This window comes from Eubalaena glacialis, chromosome 17 (genome assembly GCF_028564815.1).
Source record: "Eubalaena glacialis isolate mEubGla1 chromosome 17, mEubGla1.1.hap2.+ XY, whole genome shotgun sequence".
Taxonomy (NCBI): domain Eukaryota; kingdom Metazoa; phylum Chordata; class Mammalia; order Artiodactyla; family Balaenidae; genus Eubalaena; species Eubalaena glacialis.
In genome coordinates, this window is record NC_083732.1 from 52498457 (window position 1) to 52520940 (window position 22484).

The window sequence follows — 22484 nt, forward strand, 5'->3', positions numbered from 1 at the left end:
TCTTTCATCAGTGTCTTATAGTTTTCTGCATACAGGTCTTTTGTCTCCTTAAGTAGGTTTATTCCTAGGTATTTTATTCTCTTGTTGCCATGGCAAATGGGAGTGTTTCCTTAATTTCGCTTTCAGATTTTTCATCATTAGTGTATAGCAATGCAAGAGATTTCTGTGCATTAATTTTGTATCCTGCTACTTTACCAAATTCATCGATTAGCTCTAGCAGTTTTCTGATAGCATCTTTAGGCTTCCCTATGTATAGTATCATGTCATCTGCAAACAGTGACAACTTTACTTCTTCTTTTCCAATTTGTATTCCTTTAATTTCTTTTTCTTCTCTGATTGCTGTGGCTAAAACTGCCAAAACTATGTTGAATAATAGTGGTGAGAGTGGGCAACCTTGTCTTGTTCCTGATCTTAGTGGAAATGGTTTCAGTTTTTCACCACTGAGGACGACGTTGGCTCTGGGTTTGTCATGTATGGCCTTTATTATGTTGAGATAAGTTCCCTCTATGCCTACTTTCTGGAGGGTTTTTATCATAAATGGGGTTGAATTTTGTCGAAAGCTTTTTCTGCATCTATTGAGATGATCACATGGTTTTTCTCCTTCAATTTGTTAATATGGTGTATCACATTGATTGATTTGTGTATATAGAAGAATCCTTGCATTCCTGGGATAACCCCACTTGATCATGGTGTACGATCCATTTAATGTGCTGTTGGATTCTGTTTGCTAATATTTTGTTGAGGATTTTTGCATCTATGTTCATCAGTGATATTGGCCTGTAGTTTTCTTTCTTTGTGACATCTTTGTCTGGTTTTGGTTACAGGGTGATGGTGGCCTCGTAGAATGAGTTTGGGAGTGTTCCTCCCTCTGCAATATTTTGGAAGAGTTTGAGAAGGATAGGTGTTAGCTGTTCTATAAATGTTTGATAGAATTTTCCTGTGAAGGCATGTGGTCCTGGGCTTTTGTTTGTGGGAAGATTTTTAATCACAGTTTCAATTTCAGTGCTTGTGATTGGTCTGTTTTTATTTTCTATTTCTTCCTGGTTCAGTCTCAGAAGGTTGTGCTTTTCTAAGAATTTGCCCATTTCTTCCAGGTTGTCCATTTTATTGGCATAGAGTTGCTTGTAGTAATCTCTCATGATCCTTTGTATTTCTGCAGTGTCAGTTGTTACTTCTCCTTTTTCATTTCTAATTCTGTTGATTTGAGTCTTCTCCCTTTTTTTCTTGATGAGTCTGGCTAATGGTTTATCAATTTTGTTTATCTTCTCAAAGAACCAGCTTTTAGTTTTATTGATCTTTGCTATAGTTTCCTTCATTTCTTTTTCATTTATTTCTGATCTGATCTTTATGATTTCTTTCCTTCTGCTAACTTTGGGGTTTTTATGTTCTTCTTTCTTTAATTGCTTTAGGTGTAAAGTTAGGTTCATTTGAGATGTTTCCTGTTTCTTAAGGTAGTTGTATTGCTATAAACTTCCCTCTTAGTACTGATTTTGCTGCCTCCCATAGGTTTAGTGTCATCGTGTTTTCATTGTCATTTGTTTCTAGGTATTTTTTGATTTCCTCTTTGATTTCTTCAGTGATCTCTTGGTTATTAAGTAGTGTATTGTTTAGCCTCCATGTGTTTGTATTTTTTACAGATTTTTTCCTGTAATTGATATCTAGTCTCATAGCGTTGTGGTCGGAAAAGATACTTGATACGATTTCAATATTCTTAAATTTACCAAGGCTTGATTTGTGACCCAAGATATGATCTATCCTGGAGAATGTTCCATGAGCACTTGAGAAGAAAGTGTATTCTGTTGTTTTTGGATAGAATGTCCTATAAATATCAATTAAGTCCATCTTGTTTAATGTATCATTTAAAGCTTGTGTTTCTTTATTTATTTTCATTTTGGATGATCTGTCCATTGGTGAAAGAGGGGTGATAAAGTCCCCTACTATGATTGTCTTACTGTCAATTTCCCCTTTTATGGCTGTTAGCGTTTGCCTTATGTATTGAGGTGCTCCTATGTTGGGTGCATAAATATTTACAATTGTTATATCTTCTTCTTGGATTGAGCCCTTGATCATTATGTAGTGTCCTTCTTTGTCTCTGGTAATAGTCTTTATTTTAAAGTCTATTTTGTCTGATATCAGAATTGCTACTCCAGCTTACTTTTGATTTCCATTTGCATGGAATATCTTTTTCCATCCCCTTTCAGTCTGTATGTGTCCCTAGGTCTGAAGTGGGTCTCTTGTAGACAGCATATGTACGGGTCTTGTTTTTGTATGCATTCAGCCAGTCTATGTCTTTTGGTTGGAGCATTTAATCCATTTACATTTAAGGTAATTATTGATATGTATGTTCCTATTACCATTTTCTGAATTTTTGTGTTTGTTATTGTAGGTCTTTCCTTTCTCCTGTGTTTCCTGCCTAGAGAAGTTCCTTGAGCATTTGTTGTAAAGCTGGTTTGGTGGTGCTGAATTCTCTTAGCTTTTGTTTGTCTGCAAAGATTTTAATTTCTCCATCAAATCTGAATGAGATCCTTGCTGGGTAGAGTAATCTTGACTGTAGGTTTTTCCCTTTCATCACTTTAAATATGTCCTGTCACTGCCTTCTGGCTTGAAGAGTTTCTGCTGAAAGATCAGCGGTTAACCTTATGGGGATTCCCTTGTATGTTATTTGTTGCTTTTAATATTTTTCCTTTGTATTTAATTTTTGATAGTTTGATTAATATGTGTCTTGGCGTGTTTCTCCTTGGATTTAGCCTGTATGGGATTCTCTGTGCTCCCTGGACTTGATTAACTTTTCCTTTCCCATGTTAGGGAAGTTTTCAACTATAATGTCTTCAAATATTTTCTCAGTCATTTTCTTTTTCTCTTGTTCTTCTGGGACCCCTATAATTCGAATGTTGGTGTGTTTAATGTTGTCCCACAGGTCTCTGAGACTGTCCTCAATTCTTTTCATTCTTTTTTCTTTATTCTGATCTGAAGTAGTTATTTTCCACTCTTTTTTTTTTTTAAAGTTTTATTGATTGATTGATTGATTGATTGATTGCTATGTTGGGTCTTCATTTCTGTGCTAGGGCTTTCTCTAGTTGTGGCAAGCGGGGGCCACTCTTCATCGCGGTGCGCGGGCCTCTCACTATCATGGCCTCTCTTGTTGCGGAGCACAGGCTCCAGACGCGCAGGCTCAGTAGTTGTGGCTCACGGGTCTAGTTGCTCCGCGGCATGTGGGATCTTCCCAGACCAGGGCGTGAACCCGTGTCCCCTGCATTAGCAGGCAGATTCTCAACCACTGCGCCACCAGGGAAGCCCTATTTTCCACTCTTTTATCTTCCATGTGACTTATCCATTCTTCTGCCTCCATTGTTCTGCTATTGATTCCTTCTAGAGACTTTTTAATTTCATTTATTGTGTTGTTCATCATTGTTTGTTTGCTCTTTAGTTCTTCTAGGTCCTTGTTAAACGTTTCTTATATTTTCTCCATTCTATTTCCAATATTTTGGATCATCTTTAGTATCATTACTCTGAATTCTTTTTCAGGTATACTGCCTATTTCTTCTTCATTTGTTTGGTGTGGTGGGTTTTTACCTTGCTCCTTCATCTGCTGTGTGTTTCTCTGTCTTCTCATTTTGCTTAACTTACTGTGTTTGGGGTCTCCTTTTTGCAGGCTGCCGGTTCGTAATTCCCGTTGTTTTTGGTGTCTGCCCTCAGTGGCTAAGTTTGGTTCAGTGGGTTGTGTAGGCTTCCTGGTGGAGGGGACTGGTGCCTGTGTTCTGGTGGATGAGGCTGGATCTTGTCTTTCTAGTGGGCAGCTCCATATCTGGTGGTGTGTTTTGGGGTGTCTGTGACCTTATAATGATTTTAGGCAGCCTTTCTGCTAGTGGGTGGGGTTGTGTTCCATCTTGCTAGTTTCTTGGCATAGGGTGTCCAGCACTGGAGTTTGCTGGTCGTTGAGTGGAGCTGGGTCTTGGCGCTGAGGTGGAGATCTCTGGGTGATTTTTGCCATTTGATATTACGTGGAGCTGGGAGGTCTCTGGTGGACCAATGTCCTGAACTCTGCTCTCCCACCTCAGAGGCACAGGCCTGACACACGGCCGGAGCACCAAGATCCTGTCATCCACACGGCTCAGGATAAAAGGGAGAATAAAGGAAAGAAAAAATAAAATAAAATAAAGTAAAATAAAATAAAGTTGTTAAAATAAAAAATAATTATTAAAAATAAAAAACAATTAAAAAGTAAAAACAGTAAAAAAAGAAGCAAAGAAAGAAAGAAGAGAGCAACCAAACCAGAAAACAAATCCACCAATGATAAGAAGCGCTAAAAACCATAGTTAAAAAAAAAAAAAAAAAAAAGGGCAGTCGGAACCCTAGGACAAATGGTAAAAGCAAAGCTGTACAGACAAAATTACACACAGAAGCATATACATACACACTCACAAAAAGAGAAAAAGGAAAAATATATATATATTGTTGCTCCCAAAGTCCACTGCCTCAATTTGGGATGATTCGTTGTCTATTCAGGTATTCCACAGATGCAGGGTCCATCAAGTTGATTGTGCAGATTTAATCCGCTGCTCCTGAGGCTGCTGGGAGAGATTTCCCTTTCTCTTCTTTGTTCGCATAGCTCCTGGGGTTCAGCTTTGGACTTGGCTCCGCCTCTCCATGTAGGTCGCCTGAGGGCACCTGTTCTTTGCTCAGACAGGATGGGGTTAAAGGAGCAGCTGATTAGGGGGCTCTGGCTCACTCAGGCCAGGGGAATGGAGGGGTACGGAATGCGGTGCGATCCTGTGGCGGCAGAAGCCGGCATGACGTTGCAACAGCCTGAGTCATGCTGTGTGTTCCCCTGGGGAAGTTGTCCCTGGATCACGGGACCCTGGCAGTGGCGGGCTGCACAGGCTTCTGGGAGGGGAGGTGTGGATAGTGACCTGTGCTTGCACACAGGCTTCTTGGTGGCTACAGCAGCAGCCTTAGCGTCTCATGCCCGTCTCTGGGGTCCATGCTGATAGCCGCGGCTCACGCCCGTCTCTGGAGCTTGTTTCGGCGGTGCTCTGAATCCCCTCTCCTTGTGCACCATGAAACAACAAGGCAAGAAAAAGTCTCTTGCCTCTTCAGCAGCTCCAGACTTTTCCCCCCGGACTCCCTCCCGGCTAGCTGTGGCGCACTAGCCCCCTTCTGGCTGTGTTCACGCTGCCAACCTCAGTCCTCTCCCTGGGATCTGACCTCCGAAGCAGGACCCTCAGCTCCCAGCCCCAACCCGTCCCGGCGGGTGAGCAGACAAGCCTCTCAGGCTGGTGAGTGCTGGTCGGCACTGATCCTCTGTGCAGGAATCTCTCCCCTTTGCCCTCCGCACCCGTTGCTGCACTCTCCTCCGTGGCTCCGAAGCTCCCCCTCTCCACCACCCGCAGTCTCCGCCAACGAAGGGGTTTCCTAGTGTGTGGAACTTTTCCTCCTTCACAGCTCCCTCCCACTGGTGCAGGTCCCATCCCTATTTTTTGTCTCTGTTTTTTCTTTTTTCTTTTGCCCTACCCAGGTACGTGGGGGAGTTCCTTGCCTTTTGGGAGGTCTGAGGTCTTCTGCCAGCGTTCAGTAGGTGTTCTGTAGGAGTTGTTCCACATGTAGATGTATTTCTGATGTATTTGTGGGGAGGAAGGTGATCTCTACGTCTTACTCTTTCACCATCTTGAAGGTCTCCTCCCTTCTCTGCTTTTTTATCTTTTTCACTTTCATTGATTTCTGCTCTTTATCATTTCCTTCTTTTTGTTTGTTATGGGTTTATTTTTCTCCTCTTTCTCTAAGATAGTTTCTCAAATGGAAGCTTAGAATGTTGATTTGAAACTTTTTTCCCTAACATAAGCATTTGATGCTATGCTTTCTTCTAAGTGTGGCATTAGCTGCATCCCATACATTTTGATATGTTGTATTCTCATTGTCATTCAATTGGAAATATTTTCTAATTTCCTTCAAGGCTCCCTCTTTGACCCATATGGCATATTTAATTTCCTAATTTTTGAGACATCAGTAATCTTTCTGTTATTGATTTAAAGTTTATCTCCGTGTTATACAGTAGAAACTAACACACCATTGTAAAGCAGTTATACTCCAATAAAGATGTTAAAATTTTTTTTAAATAAAAAACTTTTAAAAAGAATGGAAATTAAAAAAATAAAAATAAGAAAACATAAAGTTTACCTCTGTTAAGGTCAGAGAATACACTTTGTGTTACATTATTACTTTCAAATTTGTTGAGGCTTTTTTTTATGACATAGGATATATTATTTCTTGATGAATATTCCATGTACACTTGAAAAGAATGTTATTCTGCTGTTTTTTGGTGGCGTGTTTTATAAATGTCAATTAAATTAATTGGTTGATGGTGCTGCTTAGTTCTTTATCCTTGCTGATTTTGTTTACTTGTTATATTCCTTACTTTTATATTCCTTATTGAGGAGTATTGTTGCCTACAGTTGTGGATTTGTCCATTTCTCTTTTTAGTTCTACCAGTTTTTGCTTCATGTGTTTTGAGGTTCTGTTGTTAGAAATATTCACGTTTAGGATTTCTGTGACTTGTTGGTCAGTTGATCCTTTTATCATTATATAATGTTTCTCTATCTTTGGTAATTTTACTTGCTTTTAAGTCTGCTTTGTCTGACAGTAATATAGCTATTTCAGCTCTCTTTGGATTAATATTTTCACAGTGTATATTTTCCTAGGCTTTTACTTTAACCTACCTATATAATTAAGGTGGTTTTCTATTAGACAGTAAATAGTTGGGTCTTGTTTTTAATCTTACTAACTCTTGTCTTATAACTGGTATGTGTACACCAGTTACAATTAATGATGTTTGTAGTAGGTCTAACATTGTATTATTTGTTTTTCTGTTTCTTCCCTCTGTTTTTTGTTCAACTTTTTTTTTTATACCTTCTTTTGGGTTATTTAAATATTGTTTAGTTTTACATTTTAATATATTGATTGTGTTTTTTACTATATTTCTTTGTACATTATTTTAGTGGCCCCACTAGGAATTTATATATACATACTTAACTTTCCACATTTTACTTAGAATTAATATTTTACCACTTCCAGTGGAATGTAGGAAAAAAAAATCTTACCACCAAATCAGTCCCTTTATCCACTGTCTTTATGTTGTAGTTATCATATGTGTTATATCTACATTCATTGGAAACCCCATTAGACAATGTTATGCTTTCTGCTTTCAACCTCTCTACATTTTTTAAAGAATTTAAGAGGAGAAAAAAACAGTCTTTTATTTACTCAGATATTTATCTTTTCTATTGTTCTTCCTTCATTCCTAATGGTACAAGTTTCTTCCTGCTATCATTTCCTTTACATATGAAGTATTTCCTTTAGCATTTCTTTTAAAGAATGTCTGCTAGAGATGAATTCTCTTAGTTTTCCTTCACTGAGGATGTCTTTATTTCACCTTCATTTCTGAAGGATATTTTTGCAGGATATAGAATTATGGTTTGACAGTTCTTTCTTTCAGCGTTTTAAACATTTTGCCCTGCTGCCTTCTATCCTTCATGATTCTGATGAGAAATCCATTGTTATTCAAATTGTTGTTCCCCTATATTTGATGTATTGTTTTTCTCTGGATGCTTTCAAGACTTTTTCCTTTGTTTTTATTTTTTAGCAGTTTGATTATGATATGTCTTGATGTGCATTTCTTTGAATTTATCCTTTTGGGGTATGCTGAGATTCTTGAATCTATAAGTTCATGTCATTGCCACATTTGTGAAGTTGTCTGCCCTAATTTCTTCAAATTTTTTTCTGGACAACACTATTTTTCCTTTCCTACTGGGACTATTATGACACAATTGTTAGACCATTTGGTATTTTGGTATTGTCCTACAAGACTTTGAGGCTCTGTTCTTTTTTTCCCCCAGTTATTTTTCCTGTCTCTTGTTAAGACTGAAAAATTTCTCTTGATCTATATATTCAAGTTCACTGACCTTTTCCTCTCATCTCAACTGTATTACTGTAGCCATTTGGTGAATTTTTTTATCTTGGTTATTGTATTTTTCCATTGTAATGTTTCCATTTGGTTCTTTTTTTTTTGAAATCCTCTATTTTTCAGCAAAACTTTTTAATCTTTCTATTCATTTTAAGAGTGTTTGCCTTTATTTCTTGGAGCATGGTTAGTATTGCCACTTTAAAGTCTTCGTTTGAGAATTCATAACATCTGGTTATCCAGGGTTTAGTATTACTTAATTGCCCTTTTCTTTGCCACATGTTGAGATTTTCTTTCTTCTTCACTAGTAAGGAATTTTGTACTGTATATTAGCAATTTTTAATATTATTATATGTGATTTTCAGTTTTGTTTAAATCTGATGGGGAACTTTTATTTTAAAGCAGTTGATCAATCTGGTTAGTTTTGGGTAACAGTTCTCCTACCTGACTTCCATGGACTATGGTTCTAATGTCAGTTTAGTTTCAAAACCTTTGCAGCACTATTTGGATCTGTCCCACCCCAGGACCAACTGGGGCCTGGGTAATGGTTTCCCCTGGAATTCACTTCTCAAAGTTTTTGGTAGGATGTTTAAGGTCAAATTTATGCATATGGATCACCTGGTGGGTAAGCTCATTTCAGTTACAATTTTATGCAATTATTTTCTTAAGTTCCCTCCTCTCTGTGATTCTTCCCTACTCTTTTGGGATCCTAGAGGTTTTCCTTCCTCTTCCTTTGGCTAGAAAGCCACATTTTAATTCTACTGTACACTTCCCATGACTATGTGCCTCCAGTACTGAGCAGCAAGAGGACAGAAAGAGAAAAAAAAAGCAATGGGGATATCTTTGGGACCACAGTTTCTCTGACCAGAGATAAGAGTTCCTCTCCCTCAAAGTTTTAGCTATCTACTTGGCTGCTACTGCCACTGCAGCTGCTGAAGGATTGCCTGGGAGCTGGGATTGGAGAGAAAGGAAAAACAAAACAAACAAACAAAAAAGAAATAGGGAATTTCCCCATAGGGGCCAACTATCTTTTTTTTTTTTCTTAAGATAAATAATAAAGGGGATCTCCTAAAGCTCTTTTTCTCCATACCCAGTGCACAGTTTTGGGTTTTAAACTGACTTTAACCCAGGCTAGGAGATATCAGAGGAAAGAAAAATGAGAAACTCACTGCTGTTTGGGGGGTATTTCCAATTCTAGTTCCTTTCCCCAATCAGCCTGCTACCATTTACTTTTCAGTGTCCTCATATAACTGCTCCATGAATTCTGTCCCAGGTTTTTAGTTGTATTCAGTGTGAGAGACAGGGTGGATTATGTTTACTCCATCTTGACAGGAATTGCTCTTCTCATTACTTTTTTATTTTTTTTGAACAATTAGCACACTTGAAGAACTGTGAAAGTGCTTTACTTATATTATTTCACTTAATCCTCAAGGAAGCTATAATTATCCATACTTTTATAGATTAGGAAACAGAAGCTTAGAAAGGTTATTTGCCACATTTGCACAGGTTATAAGTCATATGGTTAGGATGTGGCCCCAAATCTGTGAGATTCCAAAGTCTATCTCTTAATCATGGTTATTAGATACCAACTAAGGAAGTACAGGTTCTATAAAACCCAGGCTGAATATCACTGGGCTACACTGTCAAAGAAACAGATATAATTTGGTGTTTATCCACTCTTGTGCTGACGCTGTACTAAGAACTCTTATCAGAGGTTGAACGTATGTTGAGAAACAAGTGGGTTAATGACTAATATGATCATTTTTGATTAAAGAATGGGCAGAGGAACTCAATAGACATTTTTCCAGAGAAGACATTTATATGGCCAACAGGTACATGAAAAGGTGCTCAACATCACTAATCATCAGGGAAATGCAAAGCAAAACCACAATGAGATATCGCCTCACACCTATTTGAATGGCCATCAACAAGAAGACAAGAGATCACAAGTGTCAGCAAGGATATGGAGAAAAGGGAACTCTTGTACACTATTGGTGGGAATATAACCACTATGGAAAATGTATGGAGGTTCCTCAAAAAATTAAAAAGTAGAACTACCATATGATCCAGCCATCCCACTTCTGGGTATATGTCCAAAAGAAATGAAATCACTATCTCGAAGAGATATCCATTGTTCATTGCAGCATTATTCTCAATAACCAAGATATGGAAACAATCTAAGTGTCCACCAAAGGATGAATAAGTAAAGAAAGTGTGATACAAACACACACACACAACACACACACACATGAATATTATTCAGCCATAATGAAGAAAATCCTGCCATTTGTGACAACATGGAGGGAACTTGAGGGTATTGTACTAAGTGAAATAAGTCAGACAGAGAAAGACAAATACTGTATGATCCCTCTTATGGTGTGGAATCTTAAAAAAGCCAAATTCATAATAATAGAGAGTAGAATGGTGGTTTCCAGGGGCTGAGGGGTTGGAGGTATTGGGGAGAAGTTGGTCAAAGGGAATAAACTTACAGTTATAAGATGAATAAGTTCTGGGGATTCAGTATAGCATGATGACTATAGTTAACAATACTGTATTATATACTTGAAAGGTGCTAAGAGAGTAGATCTTAAATATTTTTATTACAAAAATAATAGTAGTTCTGTGATGGATGTATTAAGTAACCTCATTGTGGTAATCATTCTGCAGTATATATGTGTATCAAATCACCATGTTGTACAACTTAAACAATGTTATGTGTCAACTGCATCTCAATAAACATACTAAAATGCCCTCTTCACAAATAGAGATAAACAGCAAAGGGCTAATCAAAAATTAGTAATACATATGGTTCCATGATTAAAAATCTGAGTTAGGATTACTGTAGTGTAATATCACTTAACAGATTGATATGTTTCTCTCTGAATTAGGTGGTTATCCCTAAGGTAAGTCCCATAGGGAAGCAATATTCCCATTCAGATTTCCAAGCAGACAGAGCTTTAAGAGAACCATTTCTGATCCTGTCATTCATGCCCGCCTCCCCATAATTATTTTGTAGATTAGGGAATATATAAAAGTATGCAAGATTCAGAAAACAAAAATGTCTTGATTAGGAAGGGTATAAATTTTAAGACCAGTTAGTTCCCTTTTATCAGAAGCACATCAAGATTAGGTAGGTTAAATGGCTGGAAGCCCAGAAGTAGTGCTTTTAAGATGAAGTAAGAACAATGGGACTATATTATGTTCATTTTTACCAAGTTCCATTGTTAGATAATATGTAAAAAGAGGTCCTGGAGCCTTGGACAAGACAGGAGAAATCCAAGTCACTTTTAGGAAAATAATGTGAAAGCCCAGAGGGAGGTTATCAAACTGGAATCTTTGCCTGTGGTTCCCCTCCCACCACGTTCCAAGAAAGAATTCTTAGTCATTATGGGGTATGATGCAGGGAGCCCTGAAGACCATGGGAAACTGCAGCAATTAGTGTGTTCTATCCTCGGCTGATAATGCTGCTCCCCTGCGGGCTCCACCTGGGTTGGCCAGGCCCAGTTCATCCAGACTGAGGTACAACATAACCAATGGGTTTAATTTAACAGCTGACAGTTACTGAGCACCTACTCTGTGTCAGGTACTGAGATAAGACAATTGATAGGCTTTCTTCACCTGTCCTTTTGAGGACTGCTATGAAGAAATACCTGTCCTCGCCAGGCCGATTGGATCTGGGATTTGAGTTTATGGGCTTTCTCGGAAACTTCCCTATTTGTGTTTTCCTTCCCTAGTAGAGAATATTTAGAAGTGGCCGTCAGAGGAAAGTAAGCCTCTAGACTCCCTTGTAGTGTTGTTGCTTATTCTCTACTTAAAAATGAAATATAAGAAAATTAAACAGTCATTGACAAACAGAAGAATAAAATGTAAATATTTCTCTTGTCCTAGAATTGGTGGGATCAGGAGGGTGGAAGGGTGGGGATTTCAAAGAGTTAAAACAACAGACAAAATCATAAAGAGAAAGATGAATTATTTTGATTATGTAAAAATTAAAAACTTGTATAAGACAGATGCCATAAAAAAAATAAAAGACAAATGACAAATTAGTAAAATGGCAAAGGGTTAATGACCTTAAATATGAAGAGCTTTTACAAAACCACAAGACGAAGTTAAAGAGCCTAGTACCAAAATGAACAAAGCATAGGAACAGAGAAATCACTAATGAAGAAATTAAATGATCAATACATTTTTGTATTGCTAATAAAAAGATGAAAGTTAAATATAGATTTTTTTTTCTCCCATCAAATTGGCCAAGATGGAAAAAAAAAAAGTATTCTTTTTGTCAAGGGTAAGGTAAAATAAGCATTCTTTTTAAAAACTTGAGATATAATTCATATATCATAAAATTCATCCTTTACAAATTCAGTAGATTTTAGTATACTTACAAGGTTGTACAATCATCACGACTGTCTAATTCCAGAACATTTTTATCATCACAAAAAGAAATCCCATTCCCATTAGCAGTCACTCCCATCTCCCTTTCCCCTGGCAACTACTAATCCACTTTCTGTCTCTACGGATTTGCTTATTCTGAATATCTCATGTAAATGGAATCATACAAGATGTGGCCTTTTGTGTCTGGCTTCTCTCACTCAGCATAATGTTTTCAAGGTTTATCCATGTTGAAGTGTTGAAGTATGTATCAGTACTTCGTTCCTTTTTTTTTTTTCTTCCAGTTTTATTAATATATAACTGACATTAGCACTGTATAAAGTTTAAGGCGTACAGCATAATGATTTTCCTCACATACATCATGAAATGATTATCACAATAAGTTTAGAAAGCATCCATCATCTCATATAGACGCAACATTTTTAAAATAGAAAAAAAAATTTTTTCCTTATGATGAGAACTCTTAGGATTTATTCTCTCAACAACTTTCATATATAAAAGTGTTAATTATGTTTATCATGTTGTACATTACATCCCTAGTACTTATTTATCTTATAACTGGAAATTTGTACCTTTTGACTGCCTTCATCCATTTACCCCTCCCCTCATTCCCCACCTCTGGTAACCACAAATCTGATCTTTTTTTCTATGAGCTTGTTTATTTGGCTTCGAAGTATAATTGACTGACAACATATTAGTTCCTGCTAAACAACTTAGTGATTTTGTATTTCTATACATTTCAAAATGATCACCACAGTAAGTCTAGCTATGATCTGTCACCATATGAAGATATTACATAATTATTGACTATGTTCTCCATACTGTACATTTCATACCTGTGACTCATTTATTTTTGCAGGTGGAAGTTTTTACTTCTTAATCTCCCTCAGCTTTTTCTCTCTTTCCCTCAGCCCCTTCCCCTCAGCCCCTTCCCCTCCAGCAACCATCTGTTTGTTCTCTGTATCTATGACTCTGTTTCTATTTTATGTTTGTTCATTTGTTTCATTTTTACATTCCACATATAAGTGAAATCATACAGTATTTGTTTTTCTGTCTGACTTATTTCACTAAGCATAATACCCTCTACATCTATCCTGTTGTCACAAATGGCAAGATTTCATTCTTTTTTATGGCTGAGTAATATTCTATTATATATTTTATGTATATTTATTTATATATGTATGCTACATCTTCTTTATCCATTCATCTATTAGTGGGCACTTAGGTTGCTTCCATATTTTGGCTATTGTAAATAATGCTGCAATGAACATAGAGGTCTGTATATCTTTTCTAATTAGTGTTTTTGTTTTCTTCAGATAAATACCCAGGAGTGGAATTGTTGGATTGTATGGTAGTTCTGTTTTTAATTTTTTGAGGAATCTCCATACTGTTTTCCATACTGGCTGTACCAATTCACATTCCCACCAAGAGTGTACAAGGGTTACACTTTCTCTACGTCCTCACTAACACTTATTATTTGTTGTCTTTTTGATAATAGCCATTCTGCAAGGTGTGAGGTGATAGCTCATTGTCTTTTTAATCTCTGATGATTAACGATTTTGAGCATCTTTTCATGTGCCTGTTGGCCATCTGTGTGTCCTTTTTGGAAAAATGTTTATTCAGATCCTATGCCCATTTTTTAACTGGGTTGTTTGGGTTTTTTTGCTATGAGTTATATGAGTTGTTTGGATATTTTGAATACTAACTCATCGGATATATTGTTTACAAATATCTTCTCCCATTCAGTAGGTGGCCTTTTCATTTTTTCATTGTTTCCTTTGCTGTGCAAAAGCTTTTTAGTTTGATGTAGTCCCATTTGTTTGTTTTTACTTTTGTTTCCCTTGTCTGAGGAGACATATCCAAAAAAATATTACTATGGAAAAACAATATTCTTGCATTGATAATATCACATTTTCTTTATTCATTAATCAGCTGATGGACATTTGGGTTGTTTCCACTTTTTGGCTATTATGAATAATGCTTTTGTGAACATTCATGTACAAGTATTTTTGGTTTGTGTCTATGCATGTACATATGTTTTTAATTTTGGGGGGTATATACTTAAGAGCGGAATACTGGGTTATATGGTAACTCTATGTTTAACTTCTAGAGGAACTGCAAGACTGTTTTCCAAAGTGTTTACATCATTTTATATTCTTACCAGCAATATATAAGGATTCCAATTCCTCCACATTCTTGCAAACACTTGTTATGTTTTGCCTCTTTGAGTATAACCATCCTAATGGGTGTAAAGTGGTAACTCCTTATGGTTTTGATTTGGATTTCCCTAATGACTTATTATGTTGACCATTTTCCATGTGCTTCTTAGCCATTTGTATATCTTCTTTGGAGAAATGTTTATTCAAGTCCTTTGCCCATTTTAAAATTAGGCTGTCTTTTTATTGTTGCATTGTAACTGTTATTTATGTATTCTGGACATTAGACCCTTATCAGATACTTGATTTGCACATAATTTCTCCCATTCTGTGGGGTTTTTAACTTTCTTGATAATATCCTCTGATGCACAAAAGTTTTTAATTTTGATGAAGTCCAATTTATCTACTTTTGTTACTTATACCTTTGGTGTCATATATAAAAATCCACTGTTAGGACTTCCCTGGTGGTCCAGTGGTTAAGACTCCGTGCTCCCAATGCGGGGGGCATGGGTTTGATCCCTGGTCAGGGAACTAAGATCCCGCATGCCACGTGGTGTGGCCAAAAAAAAAAAAAAATCCACTGTTAAATCCAAGGTCATGTAGATTTACTCCTATGTTTTCTTCTAAGAGTGTTGGGTTTTAGCTCTTATATTTATGTCATTGATTTATTTTGATTAGTTGAGGTAGGAAGGAGTCCAACTTAGCTTTGATTTTTTTGTTTTTGTTTTTGTTTTTGTTGTCGTTTTTTGACATGTAGAAATCTAGTTGTCCTAACACCATTTGTTAAAGAAACTATTCTTTCCTCATTGAATGGACTTGGCACCTTTGTCAAAAATCAGTTGGCCATATCCACACACTTATGGTCAATTAATCTACAACAAAGGAGGCAAGAATATATAATGGAGAAAAGACAGTCTCTTCAATAAGCGGTACTGGGAAAACTAGACAGCTCCATGTAAAAGAATGAAATTAGAACATTTTCTAACACCATATACAAAAATAAACTCAAAATGGATTAAAGACCTAAATGTAAGACCAGGAACCATAAAACTCCTGAAGAAAATATAGGCAAAACATCCTTTGACATAAGTTGTAGCAATATTTTTTTGGATCTGTCTCCTAAGGCAAAGGAAACAAAAGCGAAAATAAACAAATGGGACCTAATTAAACTAAAAAGCTTTTGCACAGCAAAGGAAACCACCAACAAAACAAAAAGACAACCTACTGAATGGGAGAAGATATTTGCAAATGATAAGATCGATAAGGGGTTAATATCCAACATATACAAACAGCTCCAACAACACATGTCAGAACAAACAACTCGATTAAAAAATGGGCAGAAGATCTGAATAGACATTTTTCCAAAGGAGATATACAAATGGCCAACAGGCACATGAAAAGATGACCAACATCATTAATCATCAGAGAAATGCAAATCAAAACCACAATGAGATATCACCTCACATCTTTCAGAATGGCTATCACCAAAAAGACCGCAAAGAGCAAATGTTGGCAAGGATGTGGAGAAAATGTAACCCTTGTGCACTGTTGGTGGGAATGTAAATTGGTATAGCCACTGTGAAAAACAGTATGGGGGTTTCTCAAAAAACTAAAAATAGAACTACCATATGATCCAGCAATTCCATTCCAGGGTATATATTCAAATAAAATGAAAACAAATACCGTATGCTAACACATATATATGGAATCTAAAAAAAAATGGTTCTGAAGAACCTAGGGGCAGGACAGGAATAAAGACGCAGACATAGAGAATGGACTTGAGGACATGGGGAGGGGGAAGGGTAAGCTGGAATGAAGTGAGAGAGTGGCATGGACATATATACACTACCAAATGTAAAATAGATAGCTAGTGGGAAGCAGCTGCATAGCACAGGGAGATCAGCTCGGTGCTTTGTGACCACCTAGAGGGGTGGGATAGGGAGGGTGGGAGGGAGACACAAGAGGGAGGAGATATGGGGATATATGTATATGTATAGCTGATTCACTTTGTTATACAGCAGAAACTAACACACTATTGTAAAGCAATTATACTCCAATAAAGATGTTAAAAAAAAAAAAAGAAAACACTAATTCGAAAAGATATATGCACCCCAGTGTTCATAGCAGCATTATTTACAATAGCTAGGATATGGAAACAACTTGTGTCCATCAACAGATGAATGGATAAAGAAAATGTCACACACACACACACACACACACACACACACACACACACACACTGGACTACTACTCAGTCTTAAAAAAAGAGTGAAATTTTGCCATTTGCAACAACATGGATGGAGTTGGAGGGTATTATGCTTAGTGAAATAAGTCAGAGAAAGAGAAATACTATATGATAAAACTTATATGTGGAATTTAAAAAATAAAATAAAATAGTGGATATAACAAAAAAGAAACAGACTTACAGACATAGAGAACAAACCAGAGGGGAGAGGAAAGCAGGGAGGGACAAGGTAGGGGTATTGGATTAAGTGGTACAAACTACTATGTATAAAATAAATAAGCTACAAGGGTATATTATACAGCACAGGGAATATAGCCAATATTTTATAATAACTATAAATGGAATATAACCTTTAAAAATTGTGAATCACTATTTTGTACACCTAAAACTTATATAATATTGTAAATCAACTATACCTCAAAAAAAATAATAAAGATGTATTAAAACAAACAAACAAAAAAACCACCTGACTGACTGACATGGTCCAAAGCTGTGGTTTTTAGAGGTTTCATTGATTTGCATTTGATAAAAATTCAAACATATTTTACCCTAAAAAAAAAAATCACGTGGCCATAGATGTATGCGTTTATTTCTGGACTCTCTATTTCATTGGTTTATATGTCTATCCTTATGTCGTACCACGCTGTTTTGATTACTGTAGCTTTCCATAAGTTTTGAAATCTGAAGTGTAAGTCCTTTGATTTTGTTCTCTTTTTCAAGATTGTTTTGGCTATTCTAGGCCCCTTGAAAGTCCACATGAATTTGAGGATCAGCTTTTCCATTTCTTCCCAAAAAGCTGTGGAGTTTTGATAGGGATTATGTTGAATCTGTAGACTGCTTTGTATAGGATAAATATTTTAACAAAATTAAGTCTTCCTATCCATGATCAAGAGATGTTTTTCCATTTATTTAATTTCTTTCAGCAATATTTAGTATACAAGTCTTTTGCTGCCTTGGTTAAATTTATTCCTAAATATTTTATTCCTTTGGATGCTATTGTAAATGGAATTATTTTTGTAATTTCCTTTCAGGATTCTTCATTGCTAATTTATAGAAACAACTGATTTTTGCATGTTGATCTTGTACCCTGAAATCGCTGAATTTGCTTATTAGCTCTAGTAGTTGTTTGTGTGTGTGTGTATTCTTTGGGAATATATGTACATTTATATATATATAGGTATATATAGATAGACAATCTGTATATAATCATGTCATCTATGACATAATCATGTCATCTCTGTAGATAATCATGTCATCTATGAATAGAGATAGTTTTACTTTTTCCTTTCCAATATATATGTCTTTTATTTCTTTTTCTTGTCTAATTGATCAGGCTACAACTTCCAGTACAATGTTGAGTAGCTGCAGTGAAAACAGAATCTTTGTCTTGTTCCTGAGCTTCAGGGGAAAGCTTTCAGGATTTCACTATTGAGTATGATGTTAGCTGTTTTTCATAAAAGTACTTTATCATGTTGAGAAATTTTACTTCTCTTCTTAGTTTTCTGAGTGTTTTTATCATGAAAGGGTGTTGGATTTTGTCAAGTTCCTTTTCAGTGTCAGTTATGACGGTGTCAGTTTTTCCCCTTGTCCTTTAATGTCATGTGTTGCATAGATTGATTTTTTACTGTTGAACTACTCTTCCATTCCTGATATAAATCCCACTTGGTCATGATGTATAATCCTTTTAACAGTTTGCTAGTATTTCATTGAGGATTTTTGTATCTACCAGCTACCCAAACCACCCCACCCCAGGGTACTGAAGTCTTTGTGGTCTTTAGATCTAATGATTTTCTTTAGTCCTTATGCAGTCAAAACTCTTGGCCATTCCTTCCTTTGATATTAGTTACTGTTGACTCCTTTCTCCCTGAAATACTCTTTCTTCTTGGTTTCTGAGGCAGTACACCCTCCTGTTTTCTCTCTCATTTCTAGGTACTCCTCCATCTCCACTGGAGATTCTGATCATCCTTTAAGTGTTTTATTTCTTAGGGATCCTTTGGAAGATCTCGGTGACTCCATTCACACTCAAACTTCAGTGATCCTTTTTATGCCAGCAACCCCAAGTCAATGTCTCTGGATAAGGCCTCCTCTGATCTACATTTGGAGCCACCTCCTGAACAACTCCTCTGGAATGTCCCACAGGTAGTTAAATACCCAACAGGACTCACAGGTCTTTCATGTTCAGGCCTCTGCTTACCTTTGCAGGGAAATGTTAAGGGGCATTTCAGTCTTAAGGAAAGAGGTACAGCATTCATTTCATTTGAATCTCAGTTATGTTGGTTTCTAGCTCTTCATGCTTGAGAGAATTCCTTAGCTTCTTCCTTGTGTTTCTCTTGCTTCATTTGTAATGTGGGGACAATACTTGGTATGAAGATTAATGATAATGAAAAATGATAATGTATGTAAAGGTCTTGACCCATATTAAGTTCTAAATAAATGGCAGCTATTTAGTAATAGTATTGGTCAGACATACAAGGGAATAGAAAATAATACTAGCTGTCCATCGTTTCTACTGACACTGACTTAAGCTTCCATCCATTTTTATGCTGGGTGGGACTTGAGCAGCAGATACCAGATGAGGAGTACTGGAGCCTTGCTCTGGGTCCAGTCTGGGGATTTATCACTATAATAAGATCATCTTTTTATTGTTAAGCCCCTTTTGGTTAGTGATCCAAAATTGGATGTTATTCTGCTGTATAGAAAACTGTAGTTATTAATTAGTGTGTTTTTATACTCATTGCTTGCCTTAAGGTGATCATCCATCCACTGATTTTTATTTAAGTACTAGTGGTTTTCTACTTTCTCTGTCTTTGTGCTTCAAATTCTGGCTTTACCATTCATGAAACAGAATGGGAAATAGATTCATTAAAAATCAGATTAGAATTTGTTACAAGAGAAAGCTGGGAAGTCTCTGCATTTAGTGCTCTGAAATGATGAATTGCTTTGTTTTAAATATTAAGACACCCATCAATGAAATATTTATGCATCATTTGCCTATTTAAATATCAATTCAATAATCAATTATTAAAGCTCTGATAAGTACCTGAAATCTTTCAATCAAGATCAAAGGAATTTTTAAATTTGAATAAGGTATTGTACTGGAAATTTTACTGTCTTTTTAAGGTTCACTTTAAAAACTAGGTGCCTGTTTTATGTGAGTTCTTTGCTAAAATCATTTTTAAATGGCTTAAAAATCACTTGGACTTTTTTTTTGTTTGTTTCAAATTATCTTCTCCCAGTCCCTTAACATAAGGAAAGGGTGCCCTAACTTTGGGTGCAATTATTATATTCAAGTTTTAGTAACTTCATTCATTCATTTCTAAACTGTAAATGGAAGAAAAGTACGTATTTTGTAAGACCTACCTCGACACGTATGCTTTGGTGAAGGGAATGATTTTGAAATGCCGGTTTTCACGTCCCAAGCTCTTCAGCGTTTGAAGAGTTAAATCCGGGGTTGGCTTCCGTCCCTAGCCCGGGAAGCCACTAGGGCTCGGAGCGCAGCCTCCGCTGTTAACCCTCTGGGCCGACCGGCCCCCCAAAGGCGCCGGAACCGCCGGATTCCGCCCGAGGGGCGGGCCCACTCTGCCCGGCTTCTCCCGCGACCCCGCCCCTGCGCCGGCACCGCCGCGGGCTCCCTGGTAGTTGCTCGCGATGATGCAAACGCTCACTTCCCGCATCCACTTCCCACAGAGGCCGCGGAGCCGGCGCCAGCCGGGCGCGCCACCGAGCCGCGCGCCATGGGCAACATCCAGAAGAAGCTGACGGGCAAGAGCGAGGGCGGCCGGCGGCTGGAGAGGGGCGCGCCGCGGCGGGGCCGGGCGCCGGAGGCCGGCGCGGACAAGCGGGACCGGCCGCGGGCCCCGGCGACGGCGGGCGGTGCCAGTGGGCACCCGGGCGGCGGGCGGGGCGCCGGGGACCCCGCGGCCAGCGCGCCCCCTGGGCCCGGCGCGTCCCCCGGACCTGGCGCGCCGCCGCCGACGGCGCCCGCCGCCCAGGTCGGCCCCGCCGGCCTGAAGAGCCAGGGCAACGAGCTCTTTAAAAACGGGCAGTTCGCCGAGGCGGCTCTCAGGTACTCGGCGGCGATCGCGCAGCTGGAGCCTGCAGGTGAGTGAGCTGCGCCCGCGGGGTCCCTGGCCCCTCGGGCTGCGGCTCGCGGGACCTAAAGGGGCCACCGCGGGAGAGGCGCGGGCCACCTCCCGAATGACAGGCGCTCGCCCTGTAGGTTCCTTCCCAGTAACCGAGGGCAGGGCGGGAGCGACTCCACCTCCGGGAGCTGTACCTTGGAACGCGTAGCGTGTGCCCGGGCGGGGCACGGTTGCAGCGGTCCCTTACGGGCTTGGCCTCTGTGGCCACTGCGGGCACAGAGAGGTCCTCGGAGCTGCATTAGCAGCGGGGTGTAGGACTGCAGTGCCGCGGGAGACCTCAGTCGTCTGGTGAACTGTGATTTCGCTAATGGATTTTAACTGTATTTAATTAACTGTGATTTTAGGAAGTGGAAGTGCAGATGATCTAAGTATCTTATATTCAAATAGAGCAGCATGTTACCTAAAAGACGGAAACTGCAGTGGCTGCATTCAAGATTGTAACAGGTAAACTGCCCGTTTTCAGCTTTGTCAGGAGATTATCATTTCACTGTGATGAATGCAGTATTTAATATAGTAAATTTTTTGCATAAGAGTCTAATTTCTTAAGACATTTAAGATGTGTTAATTGGTTAATACATAGAACTCGTAAATCCTTTCACATATATGAAGACAATTATAGAAGATTGTGCAAACTTTTTTCACTTCCACTGCTATCACCTTAATTCATACTCTTTTCCACATCAATCCCAGAGTACTGGAGAAGCCTTCTAACTAGTCTCTCTGCTTCCTCTAATCCACTGTAGCATCAGAATAGCTTTTCCGGAAGCATTATTTTGTGCAGACTGTTTCAGCGGGTGTTCAGTGGCTCAGTATGGTCTTCTAGATAATTATAACCTCCTCTGTCACCACACTGCCCCCCAAAAAAGCTTTCTGCTCCCATTTGGTCCATATCTATAATGCCCTCTGCACATCTTTGCTTTTCAGAAATCCTTCCTCTTCAGCTTCCCCATCCTCTCTGCTTTCCTCGTCACCTCAGGCTCCCTGGTCATCTGCATGGCTGTAATGCTTGCACTGTCACTCTCACACCTGTAGGTACTTATGTCATCCACTGCATTGGATTTTAAGCTCCCTGAGGTCAAGAAGCATGTATTATAGGGTTGCATCCCTCAAGCACATTAATCACCCATGGTACTCAACAAGTTACATGCTGAGATGGATGAATATATTTACATGAATAAAAAGTATCGTTTTACCATTAAATAATAAGCCTGCTTCAGGAGCCCTTTGGAAAGAAGCTACTATTAGTGCATCTAAAAAATAAGAAGCCATATGTACTGGTTTAACCTTCACAGTTTTGGTTTACTCCAGTAGTCTGGTATAATTGTTAATATCACCCCCTTTCACTCTCAGAAGCCCTAGTTTGGACAATAGCATATGTGGACACCTTGATTATAAGGTGAACAATTTTTTTTTCCATTGTTAGTATCAGTTTATTGATATGGATAAAATCTTTTTGGTATCTGTGCCTGCAGTTTAGAAAGAAGGCCGTGAGCTGCTTGGATTTTTTGCCGATTTTACATATTCAGATTTAAAATCAGTAATATTTATATTCACTTTGGTCTGACTCTAGACCCCACCTACTGCTGTGCTTGCTC

The 22484-nt window shown here is 38.2% G+C and overlaps 1 protein-coding gene across 1 annotated transcript in view; it reads left to right on the forward strand.

Moving 5' to 3' along the window:
* Nucleotides 1–22484, forward strand: part of SPAG1 (sperm associated antigen 1) — a 94013-nt gene that overhangs the window by 44993 nt on the left and 26536 nt on the right. Inside the window, 2 exon segments of the mRNA XM_061171583.1 lie at nucleotides 20435–20848; nucleotides 21234–21333. Of these exon segments, the coding sequence (XP_061027566.1) occupies nucleotides 20435–20848; nucleotides 21234–21333 (514 nt within the window).